Genomic DNA, 26,680 nt, shown 5'->3' with positions numbered 1-26,680 from the left:
TCCACACACAGCACACCATGAACACCACAGCAGCATCCACACACAGCACACCATGAACACCACAGCAACATCCACACACAGCACGCCATAAGCACAGCACAAAACATTCACTTACAGCAAAGGTCGGTCTTTCCGATCAACTCTATTGTCCTCTTCTGACTATCATACAGCCCACATCTGATTCGAACTTCTGGAATTTCACTGTCTATATCCAGTTTTAGGCCCAAATCTCATGAGAATAACCTACTTGATTTGGTGTCAGAACAGCAGTGGTTAGACTATAAGCTTTGGCCCATTTATTGACAGTTCGCCGAGACAAAAAGCAAACTGTTCTGTCACTGCACAGCCCAGTCTAGACTCTGCTTTAAATTATTGAGTGTCTGTGCATGCGTCAGTGTGTGTCTGTGTGTGCGTGTAGTGTGGTCATGACCGTGTCTTATAAACATCTGCTCTAGCGGGGTGTCACGTACCTAAGGATGATTTAGGAAGAAGTGGAGCTCATTTAACAGGAGACAACAAGGGAGAACAATGACTCTTATTCACTCTTCTCTGATGCATTCATCAGCTATCTAATTGATGTGTGGGTGTCGGGGGGGGGGGGGGGGGGGGGGGGGGGGGGGGAGGGGGAGTGGGGGGGGCGGAAGGCAGGGCGACGTCTCCTCACCGTCTGTTCTCACGGCTGCTGCTGAAAAGTTTGATCATGTCAGACAGGAAGAGACGGCGAACCTCCATCAGCTCTGTGCTGGGCAGGGAGCTCTTCAGCAGGGTGGCTACCACCTTCAGAATCACTGATGACGCACACACACACACACCGAGATCCATAGATCAATACCCACGACACGACAGAGGAACAACGGTGACACCCCTGACGAGTTGGGAGACAACAGACTTACTTGGGTTCTGAATCTTCACTGTGGAGTCAGGGTCGGGATGGGGTTTGTGAACTACCTGAGTGCACACCTGCTCGGTGAGAATCTGGTGGAGGAAGAGAGAACAGGCCCCTCAAAAAGGACATCTCAACACCTGCGACATGTCAGCCACGATCCCTTGGTTGAAAGGGAGCTGTTCCCTGCGTACCTCATAGAGCGTGTTGTAGGTAGTCACTGTCACAGTGTTGGTGTGCAGCATCAGTCTCTCTCCCAGGAGCGTAAAGAGACTGTGGGTGTGCATGATCTCCACCTTCCTCCTGTGGAAATCACACCAAACACACACACACAACCCAGATGGTAGCCTGAAGTGGCCCTGTTAGAAGTCTCCTCACCGCTGCAGAGAGCACAAGCCTGCCATCGCAGCCGAGGCAGCAGGAGCTAGGCTCCGCAGAGACGTGTCACCAACAGCACCGTGTCACAAAGTGGGCTGCTCCTCTGGAGCTACTAATAATAACAGCCTTGTTGGCAGATATGACTCCCCGAGAAACTGGAGGTAAGGCACCGGGGACAGGCCGTAACAGTGACAAAATCCCCGTCGCAGCTCCAGGATACATGGTTGTCATAACACTCAGATACCGCAGAGCCACAGCCTCAAGGCAAGCTGGTCGTTTCTGTAGTCTGGCAAATTGGAGACTTAGGTGACGAGTGAAGTTACTTTTCAAATACATGAATATGTAAATGTGGAGAAAAGGGCAGCGCTGTGATTGAGCCACAGTTCATAAGAGTTGGCTCGCATCAGGGCTGCTCAGGTAGGCAGGACTTGTTCACATGCTTTAGAGAGTCAATCTCAACATAATGGCCCTCATTCCCCCAGAGATAATGTGACATGTGGAATAAAGAGTGTGTCACTGTAGAGAAGAGGTGTCAGTTAAGGAGAACAGTTTTGCATACATCCAGTGAGATTAGATGCCGTTAAGACACTTCGGATAGGTAAATTACTTAAAGCAGCATTTCTCCTGTCTGCCTGAAAACCCATCCTCCAGCCTGCTCTTCCAATAGCCTTATTCTATTGGAGAAACAGAATGCATCATATTTTAGACTACCGGGACCAAGTGTCCTCATTTAGACAATAACCTGTGACCAACAGAAACACTACTCACTTGTGGCCCAGGTGCTTGAGGAAGTAGCCCAGAACTTTGAGAGACTGCACGCGGATGCTTTCGCTCTTAGAAGCCAACAGCTTGTAAATGACCCTGGACAGAAACACAGCAGGAGAAAGCGATGATCCACTGCATTGTGACCAGTGCACAATGCATCCACTGCATTGTGTACCTCACAATTCACATAACTGTGGCATCAACCGGATGCTTCTATGGGGCGTGTTCTTGATCGTCCATCTCAGATATGAAATATGTTCATATTATTGCTCAATGTTCACTGTGTAAAAATGTATTATTCATGAATGCTGTGGACACGGCGTTATTTCAAGCGCTGCCGTACACCTTTTAATTGCGTGATATTGGCTTTTTCATTGTGTGCAGAGCGGCTTGTGCTTCCCTGCTGCCTCACCGTATGCCGTTCCTCTGGTCGAAGGCAGGGATCATGGAGGCCGGGTGCTCCGACATGAGGGCCACTAGCAGCTGCAGCACATCATGGATATTCTCATCCTGAGAGACGGGAAACACAGAGAGAGTGGGAGGAGCGGGAGAGCCCAGGGAGAAGTGCCAGGGAGAGGAATATAGGCAGAGGTGGAGAGTGGGAGGATGATGGGCATAGAAAACAGAGACAGGGAGGGAGGGAACACTTTTATGTTGTACTTATCTTTTTTAAACCAACAATTGGAGGCATTGTCAGCCATGGCTTTGGGGCCAAAGAAATGACAAAGAGCAGAGCAGCATGAACGAAAGACAGTTCAACGCAGCAGCTACACTATCAGCACAATGGAGAATGGTGCCTCTATTTAACCAGCCTGTTACTTTAAAAGCTCCGACAGATCACTCTGTCAGACCGGAACTTCCCAGGCTGGGGAGAGTGACCTTGAGCTCAGCAGAGTATTTGATCAGTATAAAATATGACTGGACTGTCCCATTGAGGCTGGGTTATCCTATAGGGGCTGGGACTGGGCTGTCCTATAGGTGCTGGACTGGGCTGTCCTATAAAGGCAGTTTATGATGTCCTACCTCATGGATTGTAAGAAGGTAGTTGAGAATACTTTGCAGCTCGTCTTCTTTTACTCCTCGGTCCTGCAAGGAAAGGTCAGAGGTTTACCAGAGAGGAAAACTGAGGAAAACAAATCTGAATAGTATTTGCACTATCGCACTGTAAGCTTGTTAGTTTGGCATCATTCTGATGCGACCAGAAGAGTCATGTGAGCCAGTATTGAGTCAATTAGTAAATTGCAAAAATCAAGTTTTAGAAGCAGTTAATGTAGGGCTTGCAAGAAATGTTTTACCCTCACTGTCCCAGTACCGTCCCAAAGTGCAAAATTAGGCATCCCAAACTGAACTTGACCTATGAATTGATGTGATGGTCTAAAGGTCTTGTCATGTCCACAGTGACTGTGGTCATGGACGTGTGCAGGGTTTGAAAAATACAGAGGTCCAACAAGTCAGTTTGCTAGCGGGTTGGAATTAATGTCAGCTGGTAGCTAGCTAGATCACGCATGATGGACGGCCACTGTTTGACAAAGCGCGGCCGTGCACCGTGGAGCAACGCATAACACATAGCGGCGCTTGTAACGTGAATATATTGTTCAAAGTTTATGGAATTTTAAGCTACAGCTAAATGTGATGATATATTTCTCCCGCCTTGTGTTTAAACGTGTTGACTTGAAACACTGGTGTATGCATTTGATATTGTTATGGTTGATCGTCCCGCAGTCATCCCAAAGTCTGTGTTGAACTGTCCCAGACATCTAGTCTGTGTTGAACTGTCCCAGGCATCTAGTCTGTGTTGAACTGTCCCAGACATCTAGTCTGTGTTGAACTGCCCCAGACAGTCTGTGTTGAACTGTCCCAGACAGTCTGTGTTGAACTGTCCCAGACATCTTTTTCATCATCCCCTTGACGACGGGACAACGTTAATTTCGAGCCCTGAGCTAATGGTTGTAGTTTCTATTGCAAGCTAATTTCTAGTTTGCTACCTGATTGTCTATGTTATTATGGAGCTTAGAATGTAAAGTTTAAACACTGTTGATGAGAACACAGGCAACTCGTTATGGACTGCAGCTAAAACAAACTGAAATATAATTGGTGTTCTAAGAACCCAGGTTGACTGACACTTTCCACAGTGGAGGCCTTCCTGTCTCTGTCTCTGTCTCTCTCTCTCCATCCCTCCCTCCCCCCCCCCCTCTCTCTCTCTCTCTCTCTCTCTCAACTCCCTGATGCAAACCCTTGAATTTGATAAAAGATGAAGATTATGTTGACAGGCAAAACATGTAGTAAACATGTACACATTGGCAGTGCTAGAGTGCAGCAACACGAGACAGGGTAAGTGTTGTCAGAGTGTGTGTCTTCAGAGTGTGTGTTGTCAGTGTGTGGTTGAGTTTGAGAGACAAGGGTGACGGGTTTACCTTCAGGATAAGCTGCTTCAGGAACAGGAGCATGAATGCCCGCAGAGATACAATCTCCTTCTGAGAGGGACGCGGTCCATCTGTACACACACACACACAAACACAAAAAAATACATTCATGCAAAGACACATGCATGTCCACACCAAAACACACACACAAACACATGCAGGACATGACATAAAAAAGAAACAGAAACAGAAGCAGGAAGTCAGATGCTAGCTTAAGTCCTCGTACACAGACTGGCATGAATCTCACACCATGATGCTCAACCCCAGCTGCCAGGGTGAAAACACAGTGCCAAACTGCCCATCACTCTGGCCTCTACCTCATTAAAGCTGCCAGCAGTATGCCAGCTCAATATCACTTGGGTCATCTTTCTGAAGTTAACTTCAAACAAAACATGCCACCCCCCCCCCCCCCCCCCCCCCCCCCCCCCATCACAAACTTCTGGTCAGCTCAATAGACATATCCTACCCAAATAATTACACATGATAAAACATGGCCTATGACACAGTCCATTGATTAGCTGTCATGTCAGCAAGACACAGCAGTTAGTGGAAGCTTAACACCAGAGCTCATTTGGTTAGACTTTGTCTGAGGGGATTGAGCATACGTAAAAGCACAGAAAATATTCATTACTAGGTCGCAGCCTTGGTTAAATCAATTTGACAGCTGTTCATTCACCGATGCAATAAATGAAAATATGTCAAGCATTTCACAAGTGGCACACAACACAAACTAGGGTGCACTCGCATTGGAAACCCTCTCCTGGTGACACCATTCTGACAAAGTAACTGTCAATATGGAATAGGGCCTGCAGAGACGGTGAGAGCAAGATGGAGAATGATGGTAATTAATTTGATAGCACTCTCTATTTGTAGTGGCCCTGAGATAGAGGAAGATCTTCCAGAGACAGAGCTAATACCGGGAGCAGCTCTGTTTCTAAACTTCTCCTTGCTCCTATAATTGAACACTTCATTATCTCCTTGGCTCTCTCTCTCTCTCTGCGTCTTTGTTTAGCCATTAATCTTCTGAGAGGAAGAAAGACAATAACCGTTCAGACAAATTAAGAGTATTAAAAAAGACCTCCTCCTGCCTGCAGGACCTTGATATTTAAATAGATTCTGTACTGTACGCAGTCTCTCAGCCCCAGAACATTCCCATGAGTAATCATCTAAACATTTATGTTCAGTCACTGAACACTAGGCTAGAGTGAGGAGGAGAGCATCAGGACAGCAGGGCCCTCTTTAACATGGTATCAGATGGTGTTTGACCTTCCTGTTGACGTGACTAAGACACACGTACGTCCATGACACTGACAGAATATTGCCCAAAACGTTTTTGTGGGATATACAGGGATATTCTTGTTCTGTGTAATACAACAATTCCAGACAGCATACAGGACCAAAGCTGCCCTTGTGCTGCAGCCTAGTCAACTGTATTACAGGCTTTCAACCTTCACAGTTCTAAATGCCCTTAAGACAGAAACAGTCAAAATGTAAAAGAGTGGAAGAGGGCAAGACAGTTGAAGGTCATTTTCACTTCACCTCAGTTCAGCCTGCCTGTGATTAGCTATTAGCTTAGAGAGTAGGGATGCCAGTCATCTCCTGCCAGTTCCACAGCTCTAACCCCCCTGCATGTTCCACTCTCTAATAATGATATTACATGTCTGCTTTCATGTATCCTCCACTGACAGCCACAGTCCTAACAGATGACAGACAGAAGCCTCCATGTGCTGGTGACTCATTTAAAACGCAGAGCACTCAGGGGCAACCTCCACTTCAGACAGACACACAATCATTCTGTTCATCAATCTCTCACTTCTCCTTGGAACTTAGTACTTCTTTTTGCAAAGACTACAATTTAGTTTCAGGCCAATGGACCCCTGACATGACCACTTGACAAAACAGCATTGCGTGTCTGTCTGTGCGTGAGAGTGTGTGTTTGTATGCTCACCAAGGCCTTTAGGAGTGATTCCGCTGCAGTCTGCAGGGTTGCAGGCCCAGTAGTAGTACTTGAGTGTGTGCATGAGCTGCAGCACGGTGCCCACGCGGCGTATGGTGGTGTAGATGGTGGATGTGCCGATGAACTCTGCAGACAGATACGTGTATAGGGAGAGTTGTACCTGGAGTGGGAAGACACTCAAACACAAACACATGCACACACACACACACACACACAGATCCATTTGCAATTAACCAGTGCACAGCGGTTTTTCTCTCACATGTCTGGCCAGTATAATCCTTTAAACGCCTTTTAGTTCATTTAGTTATTTAACAGACACTCTTATCCAGAGCGACTAAATGTGCTGGGCAGATTGATGAGCAGTTGGGCTCTTCATACTACGAGTGCACAGCAGAACAGGTTTGGCCTCACTTCCTGCCCCTTGGAGATCAATAAAGTATCTACTACTACTACTACATTCCACAGACGTATCACAACCCCCTTCCACTCAGTTCACCACTGATTGGCACATCGTCTGTAATTAGCAACCGACTGGACAAGAATCCTTATTCCTATCCCATTCTTAGACCTTGGCATTCCACAGGAATGAGAATAAATACAAAAGCAACTGGAGCAGTGTCATGAACAGCAGTAATTAAGTGGGGATAATAGAGAATCACACTGTCGGTTACGTAACCTCCATGAGAATGTGTCTGAAATAGAACCAGCTGCTCAAATCAGACCCATGCTGTAGGACACGGGCAGGCAGCAAGGAGAGGGAAGGGAACAAGGTCAGAGGGTCTGTCTGTGTACAGCTAAACAGGAGGCCCAGGTCCACACTGCTTTCTATCCTAACACACACACACACACATGTAGATGAGATGTAGATTCAAGTGTCCTGTCGAGGAATGAAGTCAGAGGCGTCGGTGGTGTACTATCTAAAAGCTCTCTAACCCCGTCATTACTTCTTCTCCCTCGTTCTCTTTCCCTCCTCTCTCTCCCTCTCATTCCCACTCCTCTCTTTCTCTCTTTCTCCTCCCTCACTCTCTCCCTCACTCTCCTTCCTCTCTTCTCCCTTTCTCTCTCGCTCTTTCCCTTCCCTCTTCTTCCTCTCTCCTCGGTTCGTCTCTCCTCCCTCGCTCTCTCAGTCTCTCCCTGCTCCATTTCCGAGGAGTGTCAGGGCTGCCCTCCAGAGACACACTCAGCCCAGAACTTCTGTGTATACAGCTCCCTTTTATTTATTCATGAAGGGCCTCAGCAGCAGCATCACTGAAGAAAATGGATTCGCCACACAAACCCAGCTCCTTTGATACGACTCATCCACTTTTTCACGGGTCATTATAAAATGGGGAAGAAAATGTCACTCTTATACTTGAAAAAAAAAAAAAAATCTTCTCATGGTTTAGAAACCATATGTGACAGCAGGCAATAAACTCATGCAACTGTGAAATCTCTAATGCATACAGTATGAGGAAATTCATTTTTGTACAGGGATGTTAGCTTACTTTCAAATCTCTGCAATAAAAGTCTCCCTGATAGACCAAATCATTTGTTTTGATTGCAGTTTTGGAGCTGAACGCCAGCAGCAGCCTGCCTGGATGCGACCATACCTGAAGAAGCGGGCAGCGCTCACCTGGGCGGGGGTGTGTATCCAGATGGCAGCGCTGAACAGGATGTGGTCACACAGCTGCTTCAGCAGCGGGGCTCCGTGCGTCAGACCGTCCAGGTACTTAGCAAAGGACAGGAAGTGCTCCAGCACCGCCCTGGTTATGTGGACCCGCGATGACTGGTGGACAAGGACGCAGGGATATCATTCAATCAACCTATCAGATTATCCATCAGTCGATCCATAAAATCTATCCATTCATTTATCCAAATTCGAATCCAAATTATGCTACTTCATGTATCATGGATCTGCAGGGAGAGTTTATGTTTCAAGTACTTTCATTGAAGTATTCCCGTTCCGACCTCATATGACCTGCTATGACTGTTTATGTGACATCTCCTGTTCAGGTGCATGGATTAGGGAGGAGGAACGACAAAAGAGAGAGGAGGAAATGAGAAGAAGAGGGGAATATGTGGCATAAACTGATCTGTAACAGATGGCGTGATATGTAAAAGTGTGAAAGTTGGCTGCAGGAGAGGATGAACCAGATCAGCTCTCAGGTGTGACTGACTGGCTCTTAGTTAGCAGCAGCTGAAGGCCCTAAACAGCCACTGAGTGACAAAGTGGAGTCATTTCTCAATGTTGCAAAACAGCTAGCACTCCGGGGAAGCCAGCAAGCTGTTAGAATGCATTCCAAAATAGTGAAACGAAGAGTGATGGAGGAAGGGAGAGAGCAAGAGAGAGTGGGAGAGAGAAAGAAAGGGCAAAACAGAATGAAAAAGCGAGATAGAGTAAGCTAAGAAAGGCAGAAAGAGAGAGATAGATGGGTGTTACTGTTCTGCCCTCTATTGGGTTTCTGGGTTCTGGTGATGAGGTGTCAAGCTGCTCTGACAGGCCCTGAGGATACTACTATCACACCACACAGATGCATAGTGTCAAAGGCACAGGAAGACAAGAAGCTCTACAAAATGTTTTCTTCAATTGTTCAATAAATGCCATCTAATCCATGCCACAATGCTCCACTTGAACTTGAATCATTCAATTTTAGCAATGTGTTGCTTAATATTTCTACGTTTAAAGCTGAACTGCATGGCATGCTGGGGTGTCTACTGATTTCAAGGTAGCAGATACATTTTCATTCATTGAGAGGGAAGATAAAATCGTTCTCCTTCAAAGGCAAGTCTCATGAATGATATTTCCACATTCTGTATACTAGGCTCTTGATCAGCTGTAGAAAATATCTCATATCGAAATACCTTAAACCGTATCTAACCCCTTTCTCTGCGCATCTGTGTGGTTGTATGTTGTGTGGTTATACTGAAGATGAGGTGTTTCATGTACCTTCTCCAGGAGGTAGCCAATCACCAGGAAGCCCTTCCCTCCCAGCATCTGCTCCTGCATGGCCACAGAGCTCTTCAGTAGCTCCACCAGGAAGGCCAGCAGGGTGGCACTGCAACACAAATCACACTGTCACTCACACACACACATACGGTCCTGTAGTTAAAAGCACCACAAATACAATTCCATTCTGTGATAACAATACTAATGAAAACATAACTAAATAATGGATCAGAAGCTGTACAGTAAGGTGACAATGTGACAGAAGGATGAGCTCACTCAAGGTCTTTACTGGGTACGTCAGCAAATGACCGAGGAGTCGAGCCCAGCTCCTTAATCTGTCTTCTATCCAAAATGAACACTTTCCTGATGAAAAGAATGGGAGGTGCCGTAGATGATATTGCATTGGGATGGGTGAGTCTCTTTGTTGCAGGTTCCCTCAGTAGATCTTGACTGAGTCTGACTGGCTGAACAGTGGGGCTTGCTTATAGCCTAATCAGCTTTCCCTCACAGCCTCCAGTGAGCCCTTCTCCAAGACCCGCCCGCATAACAAGCACACAATCACTGCTCTGACAATCATGGCTCAACTTTGCACAAACACACGTGTGCACATTCACATGCACACACACACAGACACGCACACACACACACAGAGACACACACACAGACAGAAGCCTGTGCGATATTAATCCAGGTAGAGCCACAGACACAGATGGAAAATGCCCAACTCTGTGACCATCTGTGAGTAGATTACTCTTCTGCTCATATCTCTCAAACACATACCCTCATCCAGTAAAAAATCGCTGATAATGGCTGGCAAGGCCCTAGCTGTTCCACAAGGCAAGGAAGGAGCAGCATCAGTCACCAGGAGTTTACTGAGAGGATTAAATAATTATGAAAGATAAGTTGAGGCCAACGACAGAGGTAGCTTAGCCACAGTCACTCTTTTCAGAGCCTGGTCAAGCAAGCTGTGCTGGGGCTGCTAAGCTTCTGGCACTCACTCAGGCGTACAAGGCTAGGATGAGAGAGAGGGGGGAATAGAGGGAGAGATGGAGAGAGAGAGATGGAGAGAGAGAGAGAGAGACAGAGAGGGAGAGGGAAAGTTAGAGAGAGAGAGTTAGAGAGAGAGAGTTAGAAAGAGAGAGAGAGAGAGATAGAGAGTGAGAGTGTGAGAGTGTGAGAGAGAGACAGAGAGAGACAGAGAGAGAGAGAGAGAGAGAGAGAGAGAGAGAGAGAGCGAGAGAGAGAGAGAGAAAGAGAGAGAGAGAGAGAAAGAGAGAGAGAGGGAGGAGGGAGAAAGACGGAGAAACTAAGGGGCAAAGAAAAGCGGAGAAGGAAAGCAAGAGGGAGAGAAGGAAAGAGACACTTCCCCAATCAGGCCCCTGTGCCTGAACTAAGAGAGGATTATAGCAGGGCTTTGATTGCATACGAGGCACAGTGGGGGCTTGGCCAGAGTGGGTCAAACCCCAACCCATCTCAGGATGACCAGGAGGATGCAGGCCGGGAGGGGGGCGGAGGCCCAAAGTGCTGAACACTAAAATGGTAGTCCAATCTGCTGTGCTTGAAGAACATTGAGGTGAGGTGGAAGGTGAGTGAATGTCTGAACAGGACAATCGTCTGTACTCACCAGACAGTGGTCTCCACCTGGCAGTCGCTCGGCTGGTGGTAGTCTAACTGGGCAAACAGAGGGAACAGGACCTGGATCCCACCCATTGAGTGGATGGCACTGTGGATGGAATGAGTCACGATGGCTTTCACATCCTGGTAGAGAGGTCAAATAAAACACTCAGATGCAGACACAAAAAACAGTTACAAACTGTATTACAGACAATTCCCAGATTAGCAGTCTAAAAGAGTCAAAGTGTCTTAGACTAGGAAGTGAAAAGGTGGGTGACTCACCTGAAGCATGAGGGCATGAGGTGAATGAACAAAGATGGAGGAGTTCTCCTTGGGTGAGGACTCCAAGCAGAGTTGAGCGTCTGTGGCCTTGGCGTTGTAAGTGAAAGATATGGAGCTGGCCAGCTTCCCATCATATAGCACCTGCTTATGGTGCTCTGCCAGGTGAATATCGCTCTCTGACTTAAACTTGAATGTGCTCTGCAGACAGTGAGAGAGAGCGAGCGAGCAAAAGAGAGCAAGATAGGGAGAGAGAGAAAGCAAGGAAGAGTGAGTGATAACATCATTCTACTGATGTTGCTTGTCGATAATGTCGAATGGCTTGTCGCACCTTAACTTAATCCATCATTCAATCAATTAAATCTTGGCAGTTGACAAGACTTAAATAAAGCAAATAATGCATTGTGTGGAATTGCTTCAGAGGCACATCAAGCCCTCTCACCGGGGAGATGAATAATTAATATTTGGCTTTCTAGCTCCCCAGCGGGAAATGGAGGATATCGGTTTGAGGTGAGAAGCCAGATGAGACAGAAAATACCATGTGCTGAAGGAATATGATGTCCTTTGATGTGTCATAAAAGCTTTAATATCATTTACAATAATGCCTTCTAAATGCTACTGTGCATACAGGGGAGAGTAGATCATAAACCACACACCTCAACATCGTCACCTTCTTCTGGTTTAAGGTCCCAGGGCCAAGTTGCACTAATCTCGAGAAGCTATGTGGAGATCTAGCCGGCTCCCCAGTCCTTCCCCAGTTTGCACTAGGCCCAGTTAACATTGTGGTCCCATGGGTCGGGCTAAACAACTACCTATAGAACCAATGGTTCAGCTGGCAGGCCAGGCAGTCAAAAACAGGATTAAAGCCCAGTTGGAAAAGGCTTTACCTCAGTGTTGGGAGCCAGCCATGCCGGGGGCTTCCCTCTGGCTAACTCCCCGAAGCAGAAGACTAGCTCAGGGGCTCAAACGCACACATGCAGGACTGATTCTTAATTTCCAGTCATTGGTTACCACCCCGGTGTGCTTGCTAGTCACATAAAACAGATTAAAACAAAACAAGAACCTTTTATCTTGGCCTATCTCCATCGGACTGACACTGCTGAGATTGTGAGGCGATGCTGGGTTGCAGAAATGACCTCTATGCCAGTTTCTCTCAGAGATAACATTAGTCTTCTCTCTTGGGGGGGGGTCAGACCATACCTTCATTGTCCCTCCTGCAGTCAGCCATGTTCCAGGTCACACTGCACTTTATTGCACCAGGGAAAATGTGTGGCAACATTCATCACACATTGACACTGAGGCCCCCACAATGCTAACGCACTTGAACTTAAGGCAGTCCAGTGTTGTGTTAGGGAGGTGACAGTCCAGTGCTGTGTTAGGGAGGTGACAGTCCAGTACTGTGTTAGGGAGGTGACAGTCCAGTACTGTGTTAGGGAGGTGACAGTCCAGTACTGTGTTAGGGAGGTGACAGTCCAGTCCTATGTTAGGAAGGTGGCAGTCTGGTACTGTGTTAGGGAGGTGACAGTCCAGTCCTATGTTAGGAAGGTGACAGTCCAGTCCTGTGTTAGGAAGGTGACAGTCCAGTCCTGTATTAGGAAGGTGACAGTCCAGTCCTGTGTTAGGGAGGTGACAGTCCAGTACTGTGTTAGGGAGGTGACAGTCCAGTACTGTGTTAGGGAGGTGACAGTCCAGTACTGTGTTAGGGAGGTGACAGTCCAGTCCTATGTTAGGAAGGTGACAGTCTGGTACTGTGTTAGGGAGGTGACAGTCCAGTCCTATGTTAGGAAGGTGACAGTCCAGTCCTGTGTTAGGAAGGTGACAGTCCAGTCCTGTATTAGGAAGGTGACAGTCCAGTCCTGTGTTAGGAAGGTGACAGTCCAGTCCTGTGTTAGGAAGGTGACAGTCCAGTACTGTATTAGGAAGGTGACAGTCCAGTCCTGTATTAGGAAGGTGACAGTCCAGTCCTGTATTAGGAAGGTGACAGTCCAGTACTGTATTAGGAAGGTGACAGTCCAGTCCTGTATTAGGAAGGTGACAGTCCAGTCCTGTATTAGGAAGGTGACAGTCCAGTACTGTGTTAGGAAGGTGACAGTCCAGTCCTGTATTAGGAAGGTGACAGTCCAGTCCTGTATTAGGAAGGTGACAGTCCAGTCCTGTATTAGGAAGGTGACAGTCCAGTACTGTGTTAGGAAGGTGACAGTCCAGTCCTGTATTAGGAAGGTGACAGTACCATACTGTTAATCAGTCGTGCTGGGACCCGATGTGTTATCCTCACTCCTGATCATGTGTGGTGCCTCGGTGGAGACAGCTCCCAGGCTGCCTGCCTGCCTGGTGATCACAGCGGATGCCTGTGCCCAGGCCTTGGCTGCAGTGCCATCAGCCTCTCCGTGGCAGCTCCACCGATTAGAACAGACAGGCCTCTTGTTTCCTGGAACAGGACGCTGGATGAACCATCCAATCACCACGCTCGTCTGACAACTCCCTGACCTGCCTGCACCACTGAGGCCTCGGCATCTTACACCAGGAGCGCCCCATTCACAACTTCATCAGAGGAGGTAATTGCCTCCCCAGAACACCTCTTTCATTATTGTAAGCAATCTGCGGATCACATCGGGGCGCGTTAGCTCTGTAATCGAAGGTCTGGAACCACAATTAAGAAGGGAAACGGCAAGTCAGCAGCTATTACAGAGAGAGCCCAGTGACAGTGTCCCTCTCCAGGCGCTCGTAGAGCGCTGAATGTTGTGTAGAGCTGCATCGCAGTCACAACCCTGTTGTGTGTGAGCTCTTATGTACCTCAGCACTGACCTGTCACCCTCCGTTCAGGGAATCGTCTAAACGTCCTTTTGTTTGGGATTAAAACAAAGAAGACTCCATGAAAAGAACAGACCCCAACATTGGGAGTGGGAGGTTGACTTCGCTACCCTGGCCTAATAAATTACTTTTATATTAACACTTTATTGGATAGGGATGGGTAGAGATGGACCGGAAAAGCTGGGAGAGAGAGAGAGAGGGGGGGGGGGGGGGGGGGGTGACATGCAGAAATATAGCCAAGGGCTAAAATTGAACCCAGTTCTCTGTGGTAACGCCTCAGCCCATACGATACGTGCTCTGCCCAGTGAGCCACTGGGGTGCACAGCCCTCTCTGCAGACAGTTTAATGAGGCATTCTCTAACTCTCTCTTACACTAAGCATCATTACCTCATTACCTTCGAAAATCAATTAGAGGAAATGATCTCTGGTAGTCAGATACACAGACAGGCAGTGAGGCCTGGGAGGTACTAACCTGACAGGACTGAAAGACAAACAGCAGACTAATGAGAGCTGGCCATGACACTTCCAACACAGCAACAAATAGTGCAGATTTTTTTTTACATATTAATATCCACATTTAGGCTAAGAACAGGTACACTGATACAGTTTCGGTTCATTCAATTGCACGTGTTAGACACATAGCATATTTAATCTTAATTAAATTAAGATTAATAATTAATAATAATATAATAATTAATAACTTAATTTAGTCTCCGGCAAACAATAAATCAGTTGAGAAACAATACTTCATCCTCTACTGAGAAGTCTAGGCTCTTACTTGGTAAACAACCAGAAGTAAATATATTTTAATGGCCCAGCATTCCTAAAAGCAGTGGGGTAATTATGAGTTAGCCTGCGTGTTTCAGACCTGGTGGAGCTGATAAAGCTGCCCCAGCAGTGTATGAGCCAGTGGCGGATGCTCTCATGCCTTCACCGTTACATTCCTGAGCAGAGGGTAATTTATGCAGGCATTTATCTGAGCTGCATGGCATGGCTCTCAGGATAGAGACACAAGGCAGGGAGCTGCACCAAGCCGGCATTGATTCCACAGATTGATAGGTAATGCAGGCTGCTTGCGTGTAATCTAATTTAGCCAGCCGAGTACATACCTTATAGCCCGGTCCTAGCTGATGAATTGCAAATATCTGTGCCGGATTGAGCGCTTCACTGAACACGTAGATGGCCCCTAGCTGTCCACAGAACACTCTGTTAGCGTCCGCTGTCTCCGAAGACCCCAGGAAACATTTATCATAGCTCTGCAACAGGGACACAGAGGGGAAGAGGCCATGGCCTCGACTCAGGCTAGGTGGGAGGGAGAAATGGCATCCAAACGTCCAAGACAGTTGAGTAGCAGGTCAGTTAAGACAGAAATGTACATGAATACCAGTGTGCATGATAAAGATGAGGCATGGTGGCTAGTCTCCCACCCTGGGGGCATTCTGAACCGGTTTGCACAAGAGAAAACCAAGCCTGAAAGAGTAGGGCTTCATATTAATTACCCTCTAGTGCAAAAAGAGCCCTGCGCATGTATTTAATATTTAACAGTTATGTCCATTTTCTGCATAAACCAGGACTAAAGTAAACTTTCTATGACATCAACTTACAAATCCTGACACTCAGATCTGACTGTACACGCTGTTAATCAGCGCCCCTGTCCTGGTGAGGGAGATTAAGGCTGTGAAGTTTGTGAGTTTGATCTGATTGGAGGCTCTTACTTTGGTGGTGGATGTCCACAACAATCTTTTTCTAACTTTGCAGATGTAACATCTTCTCCACTCCTCATTCTCTATTAATCTCAAGGACAAATGTGTTTTCAAATTGAAGCTTTCAAATAAAATGCATGCCCCCAAGAGAAATGTACGCCAAAATGGTGAAAACTAATTTGTGTTATTGATCACTGCTGGAGAACGTTTAATCTTAGTGTTTAACTCTCTGGAGGATGATTAAACAGTGGTAAACATCAACATCATAGGAGGCAAAAAAACACAGAAAGTGTTAGCCATAGGTTCCTTACGTCATTTGTGTTGACGTGCCATGCCATGTCGCCATAAGAGACCAGCTGTCCGTTGACATAACAGCGGATCTCGCTGTTCCTCCAGCGGTTGTAGATGTGAACGATGCTGACCATGTACCACTAGGGGAGTCAAGACAATTGACATCAAACTCGCAGCAATTACATTCAAATCGTTCATCGTTTTATACAAGCTGTGATACAAGTTTTAAGTTTGTTATGACATTTTCTTAGGGACAGGATCTGTTGGATCTGTCTGCTTTACTTTCAGATGTAGACCAGAGCTGGTTTCAAGCAAAACCACGAGCCAGCCAGCACCTTTGGAACCTATTCCAGCTGACCATTGATATAAGGCCTGTGGAGTGACTGAGGAGTTGTCTAAACACAGACAAGATTGTCCCAGCTAGACCAGAGTAGACCCAGCTAGACCAGGGCAAGACAGAGTAGTAGGGAAGAATAACACTGATCAGTTATCCTGTAGGGAACATTCTGTAACAGAGTCTTCTGAGTAATCTCCTAGGCTAAAGAGAGAAAAGTAATCGGAAGCCTGCTATGCATGCGAAGCAGAGGTTAGCCCTCAACAGGATAACACACTAGTTTGCAAGCAGGTTTTGTGTTGCCATTGTTTTTTTCTGTGCCGCTTCTCCTCTCACGCTATTGATATGCAGAACCAGACCTGCTGCTGGCCGGCGATACAGGACGCAGCAGATCAGGCAAAGCCCCAGAACCACTCCAGCCATAAAAGCAAACACAATATGCTAAGCCCCACCATGTGAATAGGGTTCCTCAATGCTGTCTATTGTATTTGCATTTGGAGTCTCATAACACGAGCTTGTGAGGGTGTCCTTCTCAATCCTATGATACTGTAACTGTGCACTCACATACTGCATGGAGTACTGTAGCTGTGCACTCACATACGGCATGGAGTAGACAACATTATTATAGTCAATTGGACGGTTTGCAAGCTGCTTGGCAACAATAATAAAAAAATAATACATTAAATCACTTTAACCCTCACGTTAACCCTCAGTTTTGATGAAGCTCCCAGGCAGTTTATCACTAGATGCAGATTGATAAGATACAATGAGGTCTCCCTTACTGTCCACCAGACTACTGTCTGCCTAGAGGTACACAGTCGGACAAAAGGCTCTCTACTGTGGAGTGGGAGCAGCTGTAGCATGTGTTGGATTAAAGTACGTCAGTAATAAAATATGTCTGGCAATTAAATACTGGAAGGAGGGGCTTCATTTTGACAGATTTTTGTCAGAAAAGTTGTGATGTTTAACTGCAAACCGTCTTTTTAAACATATATCCAGTAACACTGTGATTAACAAGCAGCACACTTACCTTCCTTGGCTGAAAGTCATATTTCACGCAGTGCTGGAAACCTTTGCCTTTAGACTTGAGCGATGTCACAATCAAGCAGTTGCCAACAAAATGTGCAGAGTAGCCAATTCCTTTGCTTGTGCGAAAGCTGTAAATGGGGAATAAGTCAAAATATGTATTCATTTGTCAGCAAGAAAGCATGTATATATCTAAAGTACATTTAGTTAAGTGTGTATACGAGGATTATGATTGGCAAGCCTAACTTGCCCACAGTCTCAGTACTTAAGACGTTAATACATCTTAAAGTGGCTTTGGATATTTTCATTCCCGCATGTAACTACGCTCACTCAAATTTGAACAAAATTGAAGAGCAATTAGATGCCAACTGGATGCCTACTGAAACATGAGTTAAAGCAAAAACAGTACTGATAAACCGAAAACTGTCAAAATGGACCATGAAAAAGGCAATTAAAAAAAGGCTCTAATGTGAGTCACATTGGAGTCTGTCCTCTACCTTCATCTCACACACCAACCTGCTTGTACACATCAACCCCCACTTACACACCAATCCACTCGTACACACCAACCCACTCAACAGTTCTCTATATATTCTGAACTCTGGTGGACAAGCTCTTTACTCTGATGCCCACCCACTATCTGCCCACACACTCTGTGCTACCCTCTCCAAAGACTCCCTGGTAGGATCGAGTGAAACAACACATTAGCTGCTTTAACGGTGCTGATCAAGACTGGGACTTGGGAAAATGGATGTTAGCAGGGCTAGAGGGAGATAAGATGCTGTCCCAGACCTGGGGACCACAGAAGTCAGATAGCTGTGCTGTCAGGGGACCTGTGGTCATTACTCTCACACTGTCTCTCTCTTTGCAGTAGAATGAAGAAGGCTGCAGACTCTTGCAGGCAGCCAGATAGAGCAGCATCCTCTGTGGGCCTTGCTGCTTTCATGTGCCTCCCTACGGCTGCTCAGCACTGCACAACCAGGATTAACACAGCAAATCAAGCCTGTTTTGTAACTAGCTAACAATGTGAGCGCTGTGGCACATGAATTTCCAATTTGTACTAATAGCACTCGAATACAAATCACTTGGTTTGGCGTGAGCCAGTCGGCTTGGTTTGATACAAAAAGTAAGTCCTTCTCTGGTGATATAAGCTTGACAGCCAACACAAACCATGACGTCCTCACAGTTGGGGAATTATAGTTTCTGACTAATTAATGATAACTTTTTTCCCTCTGGTTATTTATCCCACTCCAGTTTCAACTTTCACACACATCTCTGTTGTTCCTTCTTTCCCACCCACTTTTTCCCTCCACCTACCCTTTCTCCTCCCCTGCTTGTCTCTCAGGGACTCCCTTCCTGATAGCCTGCACAGCGGGCCATAAACACAGCACTTCTGGGCTATTGATCTAATCTAATTACCCACAAGCCTGGACATGGGCTCTGTATGTCAAACAATAAAAACTAAATGAATCCTTGTTTTCATGGAGCCTCCCCCAAATGATCCTGCTCTGATACTGTCTACACCAGCCAGCACAGTCATGCCTAAAATATAATAGAATAAAGTATATCCATGTTTCCCACTCACCAGTAAAGATATGGTTTGTCTTTATCTACATTAATGTTGTTTATAGGGTCCATCTGGAACCATGTGTTGAGAGTAAACCCGTTTTGATAAGGCCACTTAGCTATAGGAGGCAGAGCAATGGCCTGAAGAAAAGAAAAAAAAAAACACGTTTGGTGGTTACTGTATTTTTTAAGGAATATCATGAACAGTCAGCTGTAAGTGGTGTCAAGTTAACCAGTAATGAATATTCTATGGCAGTAGTCACACAACTGGAAGCTAAGAATTCTAGAACATTCTCAATTTGGAATTCACATTCCACCATTCATAGAATCACTTATAGTTTGTAATAGCTTTTCACCACGGCTCGAAATCTATTCATTATCTGAGTGGATGATAGGTCTACTACCTCAGAGGCAGCCAAGGGCAGAGCAGGTAGAAGACTGAGGCAGACTTACCGCTGCGCTGCGACCAGGGAAGCTGAAGAAGGTGTCCGGGCCATGTCTCTGGGGCATCTGGTTCAGCACTGCCAGCAGCTTGACTGCATGCTTTGGCTGAGGGAGAAGATGAGATGGAGACCACGTGTCCGAATTGTTCATCAAACACAAAAAGAGAGGATTCTAAAACGCAAGACAAAAAAAATCTCTTTAAAAAATGGTCTTGCAACATCTCCCCACCTCTGCCACAGAGTCAATAAACTCTCTGTGAACTCTCCCCTAATGGCCGCATGTCAATAGCAGTGCGAAACAAAACAGATGAAAGTCTTCGTGAGTCTGAGGGGCAGACAGGTGTCCCTGTCACAGCCGGGGCTGTCCCCTCATTGTGCCCAACACACACCCTCCGGTCCCTGCCATCACTCACCCACACGCCCCCCTCTCCTCGCAGCATGCTGAAGAGCAGTTTCAGCTCCTTCACTGTGATGCTGTAGCTGGCCAGCACGCCCAGCAGGTCCACCAACAGATCTACGGCAACATGAGGTTGGTACAACAAGAAGTCGTAGAAGTGTAAGATATAATACAGTAAACTTCCGCCTTCATTGATTATGATGTTGAGGTAGGATGGTATCCTAGGACTGTGAAGGATTCCCTCATGTAAAATGGAAGAGAGATGTCTTTATTTGATGAGCTATCTACACAAGAGTAAGGTGTTATATATGTTTACCATATAAGGCTTATTAGACCATCATTTTAACCCATTAAAACAGAACATAGGAGGGGATTACTGAGAGGCAGAGCATACAGTAATGCTTATTTCCACAGCGGAGAAGAGCATAATTATATCATTATATTTCATCTCAAATGGAATTTAATATAATAAGTTCTCTACAATCTTAACCGCCATTCAATTTCATAATAAAACACACCATGACTGATGAGATTTTTCCCTTCACTTTATAGGACACAATCATACAGCCGCTCTGTGGTCACGCAGCCGTCTAATGGCTAATGGGTTTTTGATATTTGTCATGAACAAACTGCCTTCTGCTACAGCCAAATAATTCCAATCTTGGCACATCTGTCCTGGGATCCCAAAGACATTCTGCACCCCAGTTCATTTGTTTTTGTGCAGAGATCAGTCACTTGGTCTTGGTTCCACCTTTTTTTTACGCAATTGTGCCATGAATACCACTTCTGACTAGACTTCTCCAGACAGTAGATGGATATCTCTCTCGTTTCTGCCAATACCGAGCTGATGAAACTGCTGGATGTCTTCCTTTTGCGAAGGGAGGTAAGTATGACTGTTAGATGATGAGAGTCTTTCATCTGCTGCACGACCACTGCATTTACAGTCCTCAACATTACTCGTTGGTTTGTGCCTCTTCAAAAGAGCTTGGATAGCACAACTGGAAGCCCTGTCTGCCTTGAAATGTTTGCCTGGGTGAGACCTTGTTAATGCAGTATAAGTAGCTTGTTTCTTTGCAATGGGTCAATTGATAAAGAATAAACTATTAACATTTCTGTTTTTGAAAGCATTCTTGCTTTACAGAATTTGTACTCAACTGCCTAAAACTTGTCAACAAGTTAAGTGGATGGCACAATAGAAATTACCATGAGATTATATTTTAGTGAGGTCTACGGTTTCAAAACCTCTGCCCTAATCTTTTTCATCTTTCTTAATCCAGATGAATTTCAATTATGTTTAAAACATCAACTTAAAACACACAGTACTGTGCAGTCTTGTTAAGCACCTGGCTAGGTAGCAAGGTTCGTGACTGGGTTATCACACCGACCCAATATTCAGTCCACTTGAGTGGAACTAGTCATAGGTATTTACAATTAGTCATTTAGCAGACACTCTTTTCCAGAGCGACTTACAGTAAGTACAGGGACATTCCCTCAAGGCAAGTAGGGTGAAGTGCCTTTCCCAAGGACACCTCATATTGCATGGCTGGCAATCGAACTGGCAACCTTCTGATTACTAGTCCGATTCCCTAACCGCTCAGCCACCTGTCTCCCAGTTATCACTGGAGGAGATTACAAAACAAATGCTCAAATGTTTGAATTCTGATGCATAAAAGCCAGTGAAAAAAAAACAAGGGAAAACACATTACAGTGTGACACATTCCCTTTCAGTTTTTTAAAAAACCTGCTGACTCATACTACATGGCTGTTGCATAACATTCTCCATTGATGTACAGAAAAGAGCACAAAAGGAATACTGAAGGAAAGTGTAGCTGTAGCTGACATTGGCCTGATATTCCCAAGGACAAGCCTCCCACCATACCTGCAATCATGTCGTTCACAGAGTTCATCTTGAGCAGCACGCTCTGGATCAGGCCCACCTCTGTGCTGGTCTGAAGGTTGCGGACACTCTTCCGCAGGATGGCTGTGAACATGCTCCAGATCTCAGCCTGGCAGGTGACATCACAGGGTTCCAGCAGCTCCACCATACAGCCAATGCTCTCTGCTTCCTGGATGATGAAGTTCATCTCCAGGTCAAACTCCCCACCCACCAGCTGCCGGTTCACAGCAGAGGGTGAGGGGATAGGGAAGGGGGAGGTGGTGGGAGAGGAAAAGTGGAGAAAAGCAGAGATAAAAAATGTTAAAGCATTTTCTTCAGATTGGCAAGGCTCTTTGATAATGTGATTGCATTGCTAAGCATCCCTGAAAATCACATGCACTGAAAGCCAAATGTTAAATCAGATGTCGGCTTGAAAGTGGAGATACAGTAAGTGCCTACAAACGCTTCATTGTTTTGAGTCACACCAAAGTTGCAATGCCCAAAAAAAGCCCAATAGCAAACAAGTGATTACGCTATACGAGAAAGCTCCTCAAGCATGAAACTGGCCCTTAAGGCATTGAACAGCACACAGAGGCAGGTCATCCTGACTGAAGATTGTCAGGGCCACTGGAGAGCAGGCCAAAAACCTCCATGGAATGCAGTAGCCTGATTAGTTCCAAAGATGTGTTCATATAACCTTCTCTGGCTTAGACCCAGACAAGGACTGCAGATATCTGTCGACCGCACAGCCGCAATGTTCAGTGAGCCAATAACAAATGATAACGCGGGGCTCCACATCTTGTAAGCTTATGAGGTGAGGAGAGAGTAATGTGCAGTCTGAAGCGGATCAGCGCCCAGGCTGTGGAGACAACCGCCATAAAACCACAGCATGCACTAACAAGTCCTTTACTAAATATAGAAGCTATGTTAACAGTGATGCAAAGGGGAACAGACTGCCAGAGTCCTCATCTCCTTCATTGCCTCTTCTCTATCTACCTAACCCTGCAGATCTCCTTCTCTCCCAACCACCACTTTCTTCTTGTCATTCCAAAAACATCAGAGGAAGATGAAATGCAAATGCAATCTTGCCAACCCTGCTCCTGGAGATCTGTCCTCCTGTAGGTTTAAAACTCCAACCCCAGCTAACAAACACGACTCAGCTTGTCAATCAGCTAGTTAATCCTACAAGAGGGTAGCACTTCAGGAGCAGGGTTGGAGTGTAAACCAATGACGGGATGGGGGTTTCTCTCCAGGAAAAGGGTTTGACAGGGTTTTGTATGGAGATTTTCATTTCACTTCCCTGGTATGTCTTTACTAAGCAGTGTCTGCACTGTCTGTGGCTTGTGATGGCATCTCCTAGTGTTAGTTATTATCCCCACCATTAACAAGCTGTTGAACAAATGAGGTGAATCATTGAAGTGTTAAAAGGCCATCTCATTATTCAACACAAAGCTAGTCTATGTCCCTAGCAGTGCTTCAACTGGACTCCACTGCCTACTTTCCAAGCCAATACGATATCCAGTTTTCGTCTCACCATGTCTGTGGATTTCAAATGCATGTGTAATTTTGTTTTTCTAAGACATTTTTTATGTGGCTTAGTTAAATACTTTTCCAGCTAAATCTGGGCAGACTGCAGTGGAGCACAGGAGATGTGGGCTGAGATCTTCCATCCCTCCTGTCCTTCTATTCATCTCTTTCTTCACAGGCTGCCAGATAGGCACTGTTTGGAGGAGGAGTTTAATTAGATATTCCCAGTCATTTACCCCATTGTGCTACAAGTGGTAAATGAAGACATCAAATCACAGATTATACGCAGATCACCACAGCAAGAAGGAAGCTCTCAGTGTTTTAGAGTAATCACTACCCATTATGAATACCACTTCAGCCATCTCACTTAGGCCATATAATCAATGGTAACAACTTAATGACATATAACTGTTTGTCTGTGTATATTAAATCAAACAGTTAGTGTGGTTTTCCCATGTCATGAACGCAGTAGATGTGAAGGCTGGATGTTAAGGATTCGCTTTGCCTTAGGGCAGAATTTAGAAATACATACTACTTCAGTAGGCTAATATTTGCCAATCAGTCTATTTTCTGCATGTTCTATTTGACATCCTGTTAGGCCACTGTCTCGTAAGAGAGAGCACCCATAAAATGATTCAGATATGGCTTCGCTTTTGGTGCACTGCACTAATGCAATCGTTTAGATGTTATAGTTGTACCGTCGTTGAGATATTATTCCTGTTGCACCTTTCAGCTGAGCTGTAGTTACTTTGCAATGTGAATGGTACAGATTATTCCTTAACTCTGACCACCAAAATACAGTTTTTACTGCTGGACTTTCTGTGAGCATTATTTGCATGTCATTCTGGATGTGTTTCTGCTAAATGCATAAATATTTTTAAGTACAAACTGCACTGCATGTCTGCTTACACAGTAGGATCTTGTCAAAAAAATTCTACAAAAGGCCAAAGCCATGATGCCCAAAATATTGTACAAGATATTGCTGCAGTGAAATATTATCAAACGGATATTATGTCTATTGCATATTGGCAACTAATAACGATCAATAACCAAATAATTTCTCTAGAGACCACAGAGATCAATTCGGTCTCATTCAGAAACATTGTGTTTTATTCTCCACAATCGCATCTTTAGGACGTTTCTCAGATTGATTCAAAGAGAGAGAAGCACTGCAAACAAAACATTTTCCTACTACTTTAATTTGAACAAACCATATTGATGGATATTTCTGAAGCTGATTCTCTGTATGCCAGTGCCAGACTATTCAGATTACACATGCAATCTTGTATCCAGGTGTACCCTGCCTGGACAGAACAGGAGGTAACTGATGTTTCTAAGTAGACAGCTCAGTAAACTACTAAGGCTCCCTAAGGCACCCATCGTGGACTATGGAGAGCAGAGCGATGGGAGCACATGGATTACATAAATGGCAGATCTTGGCAAGTCTGCAGCAATGGAAATAGATTCAGTGTGAGCTGAGGATTGGGATGTTCTCTTGCATCTCCAGTCCCGGCACAGTGATGAGCATCAAACAAAGCAGGCCCAGTCTGAAGCCTCCCCCCAGGGCTGGAAGTGAATCAAGGCTGATCTGGAGTTCTGTCAGGAGATGGCTTGTCATTCAGGGGGTCTAGTGTCAGCTTAAGCACTATCGGTCCCTGTACACTCTGCCACAATTTGCATGTAAAGGGGAACGTGGTATTTACAATAGTATACGAATGCAAACAGATTGCGAATGGCCTCCATGTAAAATAGGAATTCTGCTTTCTATACAGCATCAAAGACGTGCAAATGTAAAGTAAATGTGTGTGCATTACCATGTGACACACGTTCTGACACTGTTAGGACAGAAGTGGCAGAAGAGCAAATTAAACTGCCAACAATGTTTGCCTTTCAAATTATGAAAGTATCTGCATTGGGACTTTAATCTGGGGGTTGCAGACAGGAGAAAAGATATATATTTCTCTACTCCCCAGAGAGGAGCAGACCTAACTCCTGTGGAATTACCTAATCATATTATTTCAATTAAGGATTCAGTTAGGGATTATGAAAAGAAATACAATTTTGTATCACAGTAGCTAGAGTGCATAATTGAAATGAGTATGGTAGAGACAAGTCATAATCTTTTGTAGTTCTTGTCCATATAAAGCCAACATAATACAGACCATTTGTTATTATCATTTAAATTTGTTTAACTGATCAATTTCCTTAATTGTTATCTTATACACAGCACAACTGTGAGCATGCCAGTCATTCTATTTGATTATGATTTATAGCCACATTCTTGAGAGAGACTGAATTTCAGGGTACAAGCCCCTCCCCCACAAACCAAAGTCATCATTGTGTCCTCAGACACTGATTACAGTATACACTGTCTAAATTCATCAGAGTTTCACTGGACAGCCCACAAGCCCATTGCAGATGGGTAACATTGTTGTGAGAGAGAAGTTTCTGGAGGTTGAGGGTGTTTAGTGTGTTGAGGGTGTGTAGGGTGTTTAGTGTGTTAAGGGTGTGTAGGGTGTGTAGGGTGTGTAGGGTAGGGTGGTGATGATGTTACATGGAGGAGCCCAACACTGCTGAGAGCTTAGCAGAAATACCTGTGTGGTTAGACCATTCAAGATGCATGTGTCTGAATCTGAGAAATTGCTGTCCATCATAAAATCATTTCAAAATCTCTGACACCAAAATAATACAGGTGAAAGCAAATGGCCGTGTTTATTCTTACATGAATTTCAGAGGTGTCTTCCAAGTCATGGCATCCTTTACCACAGACTGCAAGGCTGGGAATTAGCATGGCTGCCTGTGAGCTCTGAAGACTTCCTCCAATCTCTGCTCTTCTGAATAGGCTGGGCTAGAGACTCACCGTCGCCATGGTGACAGGCAGCAGAGATTGGACTTGAGACGGTTTCCAAGGCAAGCCAACACTGGCCACTAAATTGGGTGAAAATAAATAGAAGTGATGTCCTATTTACTGTGGTGCTGGTTATGGTGAATGCTATGTGCCGAAGATCTCCCTGGAGAGTAGGGAGGAACTGAGGTGAAGAACATCCTTCCCATAGTTTAATATGAATATTGTGAGAAGTGAAACTAGTCTAAAGAAACATGTTCAATCTTATCGTACCTCCTAGACCCATTACATATTTAGTGTTGGGATTCCATGGCTCTATCTGGCTAACTTGCACACCTACAAAGCACTGTACAATCAAACAATGACAGTTGTTGTGACATGCACAATACATTCTGAAGAGAAGCCATTCTCTCATGTTACTATCCTGTCAGCTGTAACCATTATAACCAGGAACTATCATGCTAGCTGTAACCAGTTTACCTTCACTGTAGCCAGTGTTCTATAACCAAAAATCTGAACTACAGAGTAAAGTAATGCTGGTTGTGTAAACAATTATTTAACTGTAACTTTGTTAGAACTTTGTTAGATACTTTGTTAGGTACAGCGGCCGTGTTATGGAAGATTTTGTTCACTGTC

The 26,680-nt window shown here is 45.3% G+C and overlaps 1 protein-coding gene across 1 annotated transcript in view; it reads right to left on the bottom strand.

Moving 5' to 3' along the window:
* Positions 1-26,680, bottom strand: part of nbeab (neurobeachin b) — a 139,253-nt gene that overhangs the window by 94,719 nt on the left and 17,854 nt on the right. Inside the window, exons 2-20 of the mRNA XM_047035687.1 lie at positions 21,676-21,907; positions 19,813-19,913; positions 19,410-19,505; positions 18,976-19,097; positions 17,395-17,521; positions 16,051-16,170; positions 15,146-15,292; positions 11,229-11,426; positions 10,957-11,090; positions 9,333-9,441; positions 8,019-8,171; positions 6,398-6,566; positions 4,441-4,520; positions 3,050-3,112; positions 2,439-2,536; positions 2,030-2,122; positions 1,078-1,186; positions 894-975; positions 665-788 (exon numbers count right to left, since the gene is read on the bottom strand). Coding sequence (XP_046891643.1) covers positions 665-788; positions 894-975; positions 1,078-1,186; positions 2,030-2,122; positions 2,439-2,536; positions 3,050-3,112; positions 4,441-4,520; positions 6,398-6,566; positions 8,019-8,171; positions 9,333-9,441; positions 10,957-11,090; positions 11,229-11,426; positions 15,146-15,292; positions 16,051-16,170; positions 17,395-17,521; positions 18,976-19,097; positions 19,410-19,505; positions 19,813-19,913; positions 21,676-21,907 — 2,357 coding nt within the window. The remainder of the gene's footprint in view (positions 1-664; positions 789-893; positions 976-1,077; positions 1,187-2,029; positions 2,123-2,438; positions 2,537-3,049; positions 3,113-4,440; positions 4,521-6,397; positions 6,567-8,018; positions 8,172-9,332; positions 9,442-10,956; positions 11,091-11,228; positions 11,427-15,145; positions 15,293-16,050; positions 16,171-17,394; positions 17,522-18,975; positions 19,098-19,409; positions 19,506-19,812; positions 19,914-21,675; positions 21,908-26,680) is intronic.

The sequence above is a fragment of the Hypomesus transpacificus genome, chromosome 15 (assembly GCF_021917145.1).
Source record: "Hypomesus transpacificus isolate Combined female chromosome 15, fHypTra1, whole genome shotgun sequence".
Classification (NCBI taxonomy): Eukaryota; Metazoa; Chordata; class Actinopteri; order Osmeriformes; family Osmeridae; genus Hypomesus; species Hypomesus transpacificus.
This window is presented reverse-complemented; position numbering and strand designations above follow the sequence as displayed.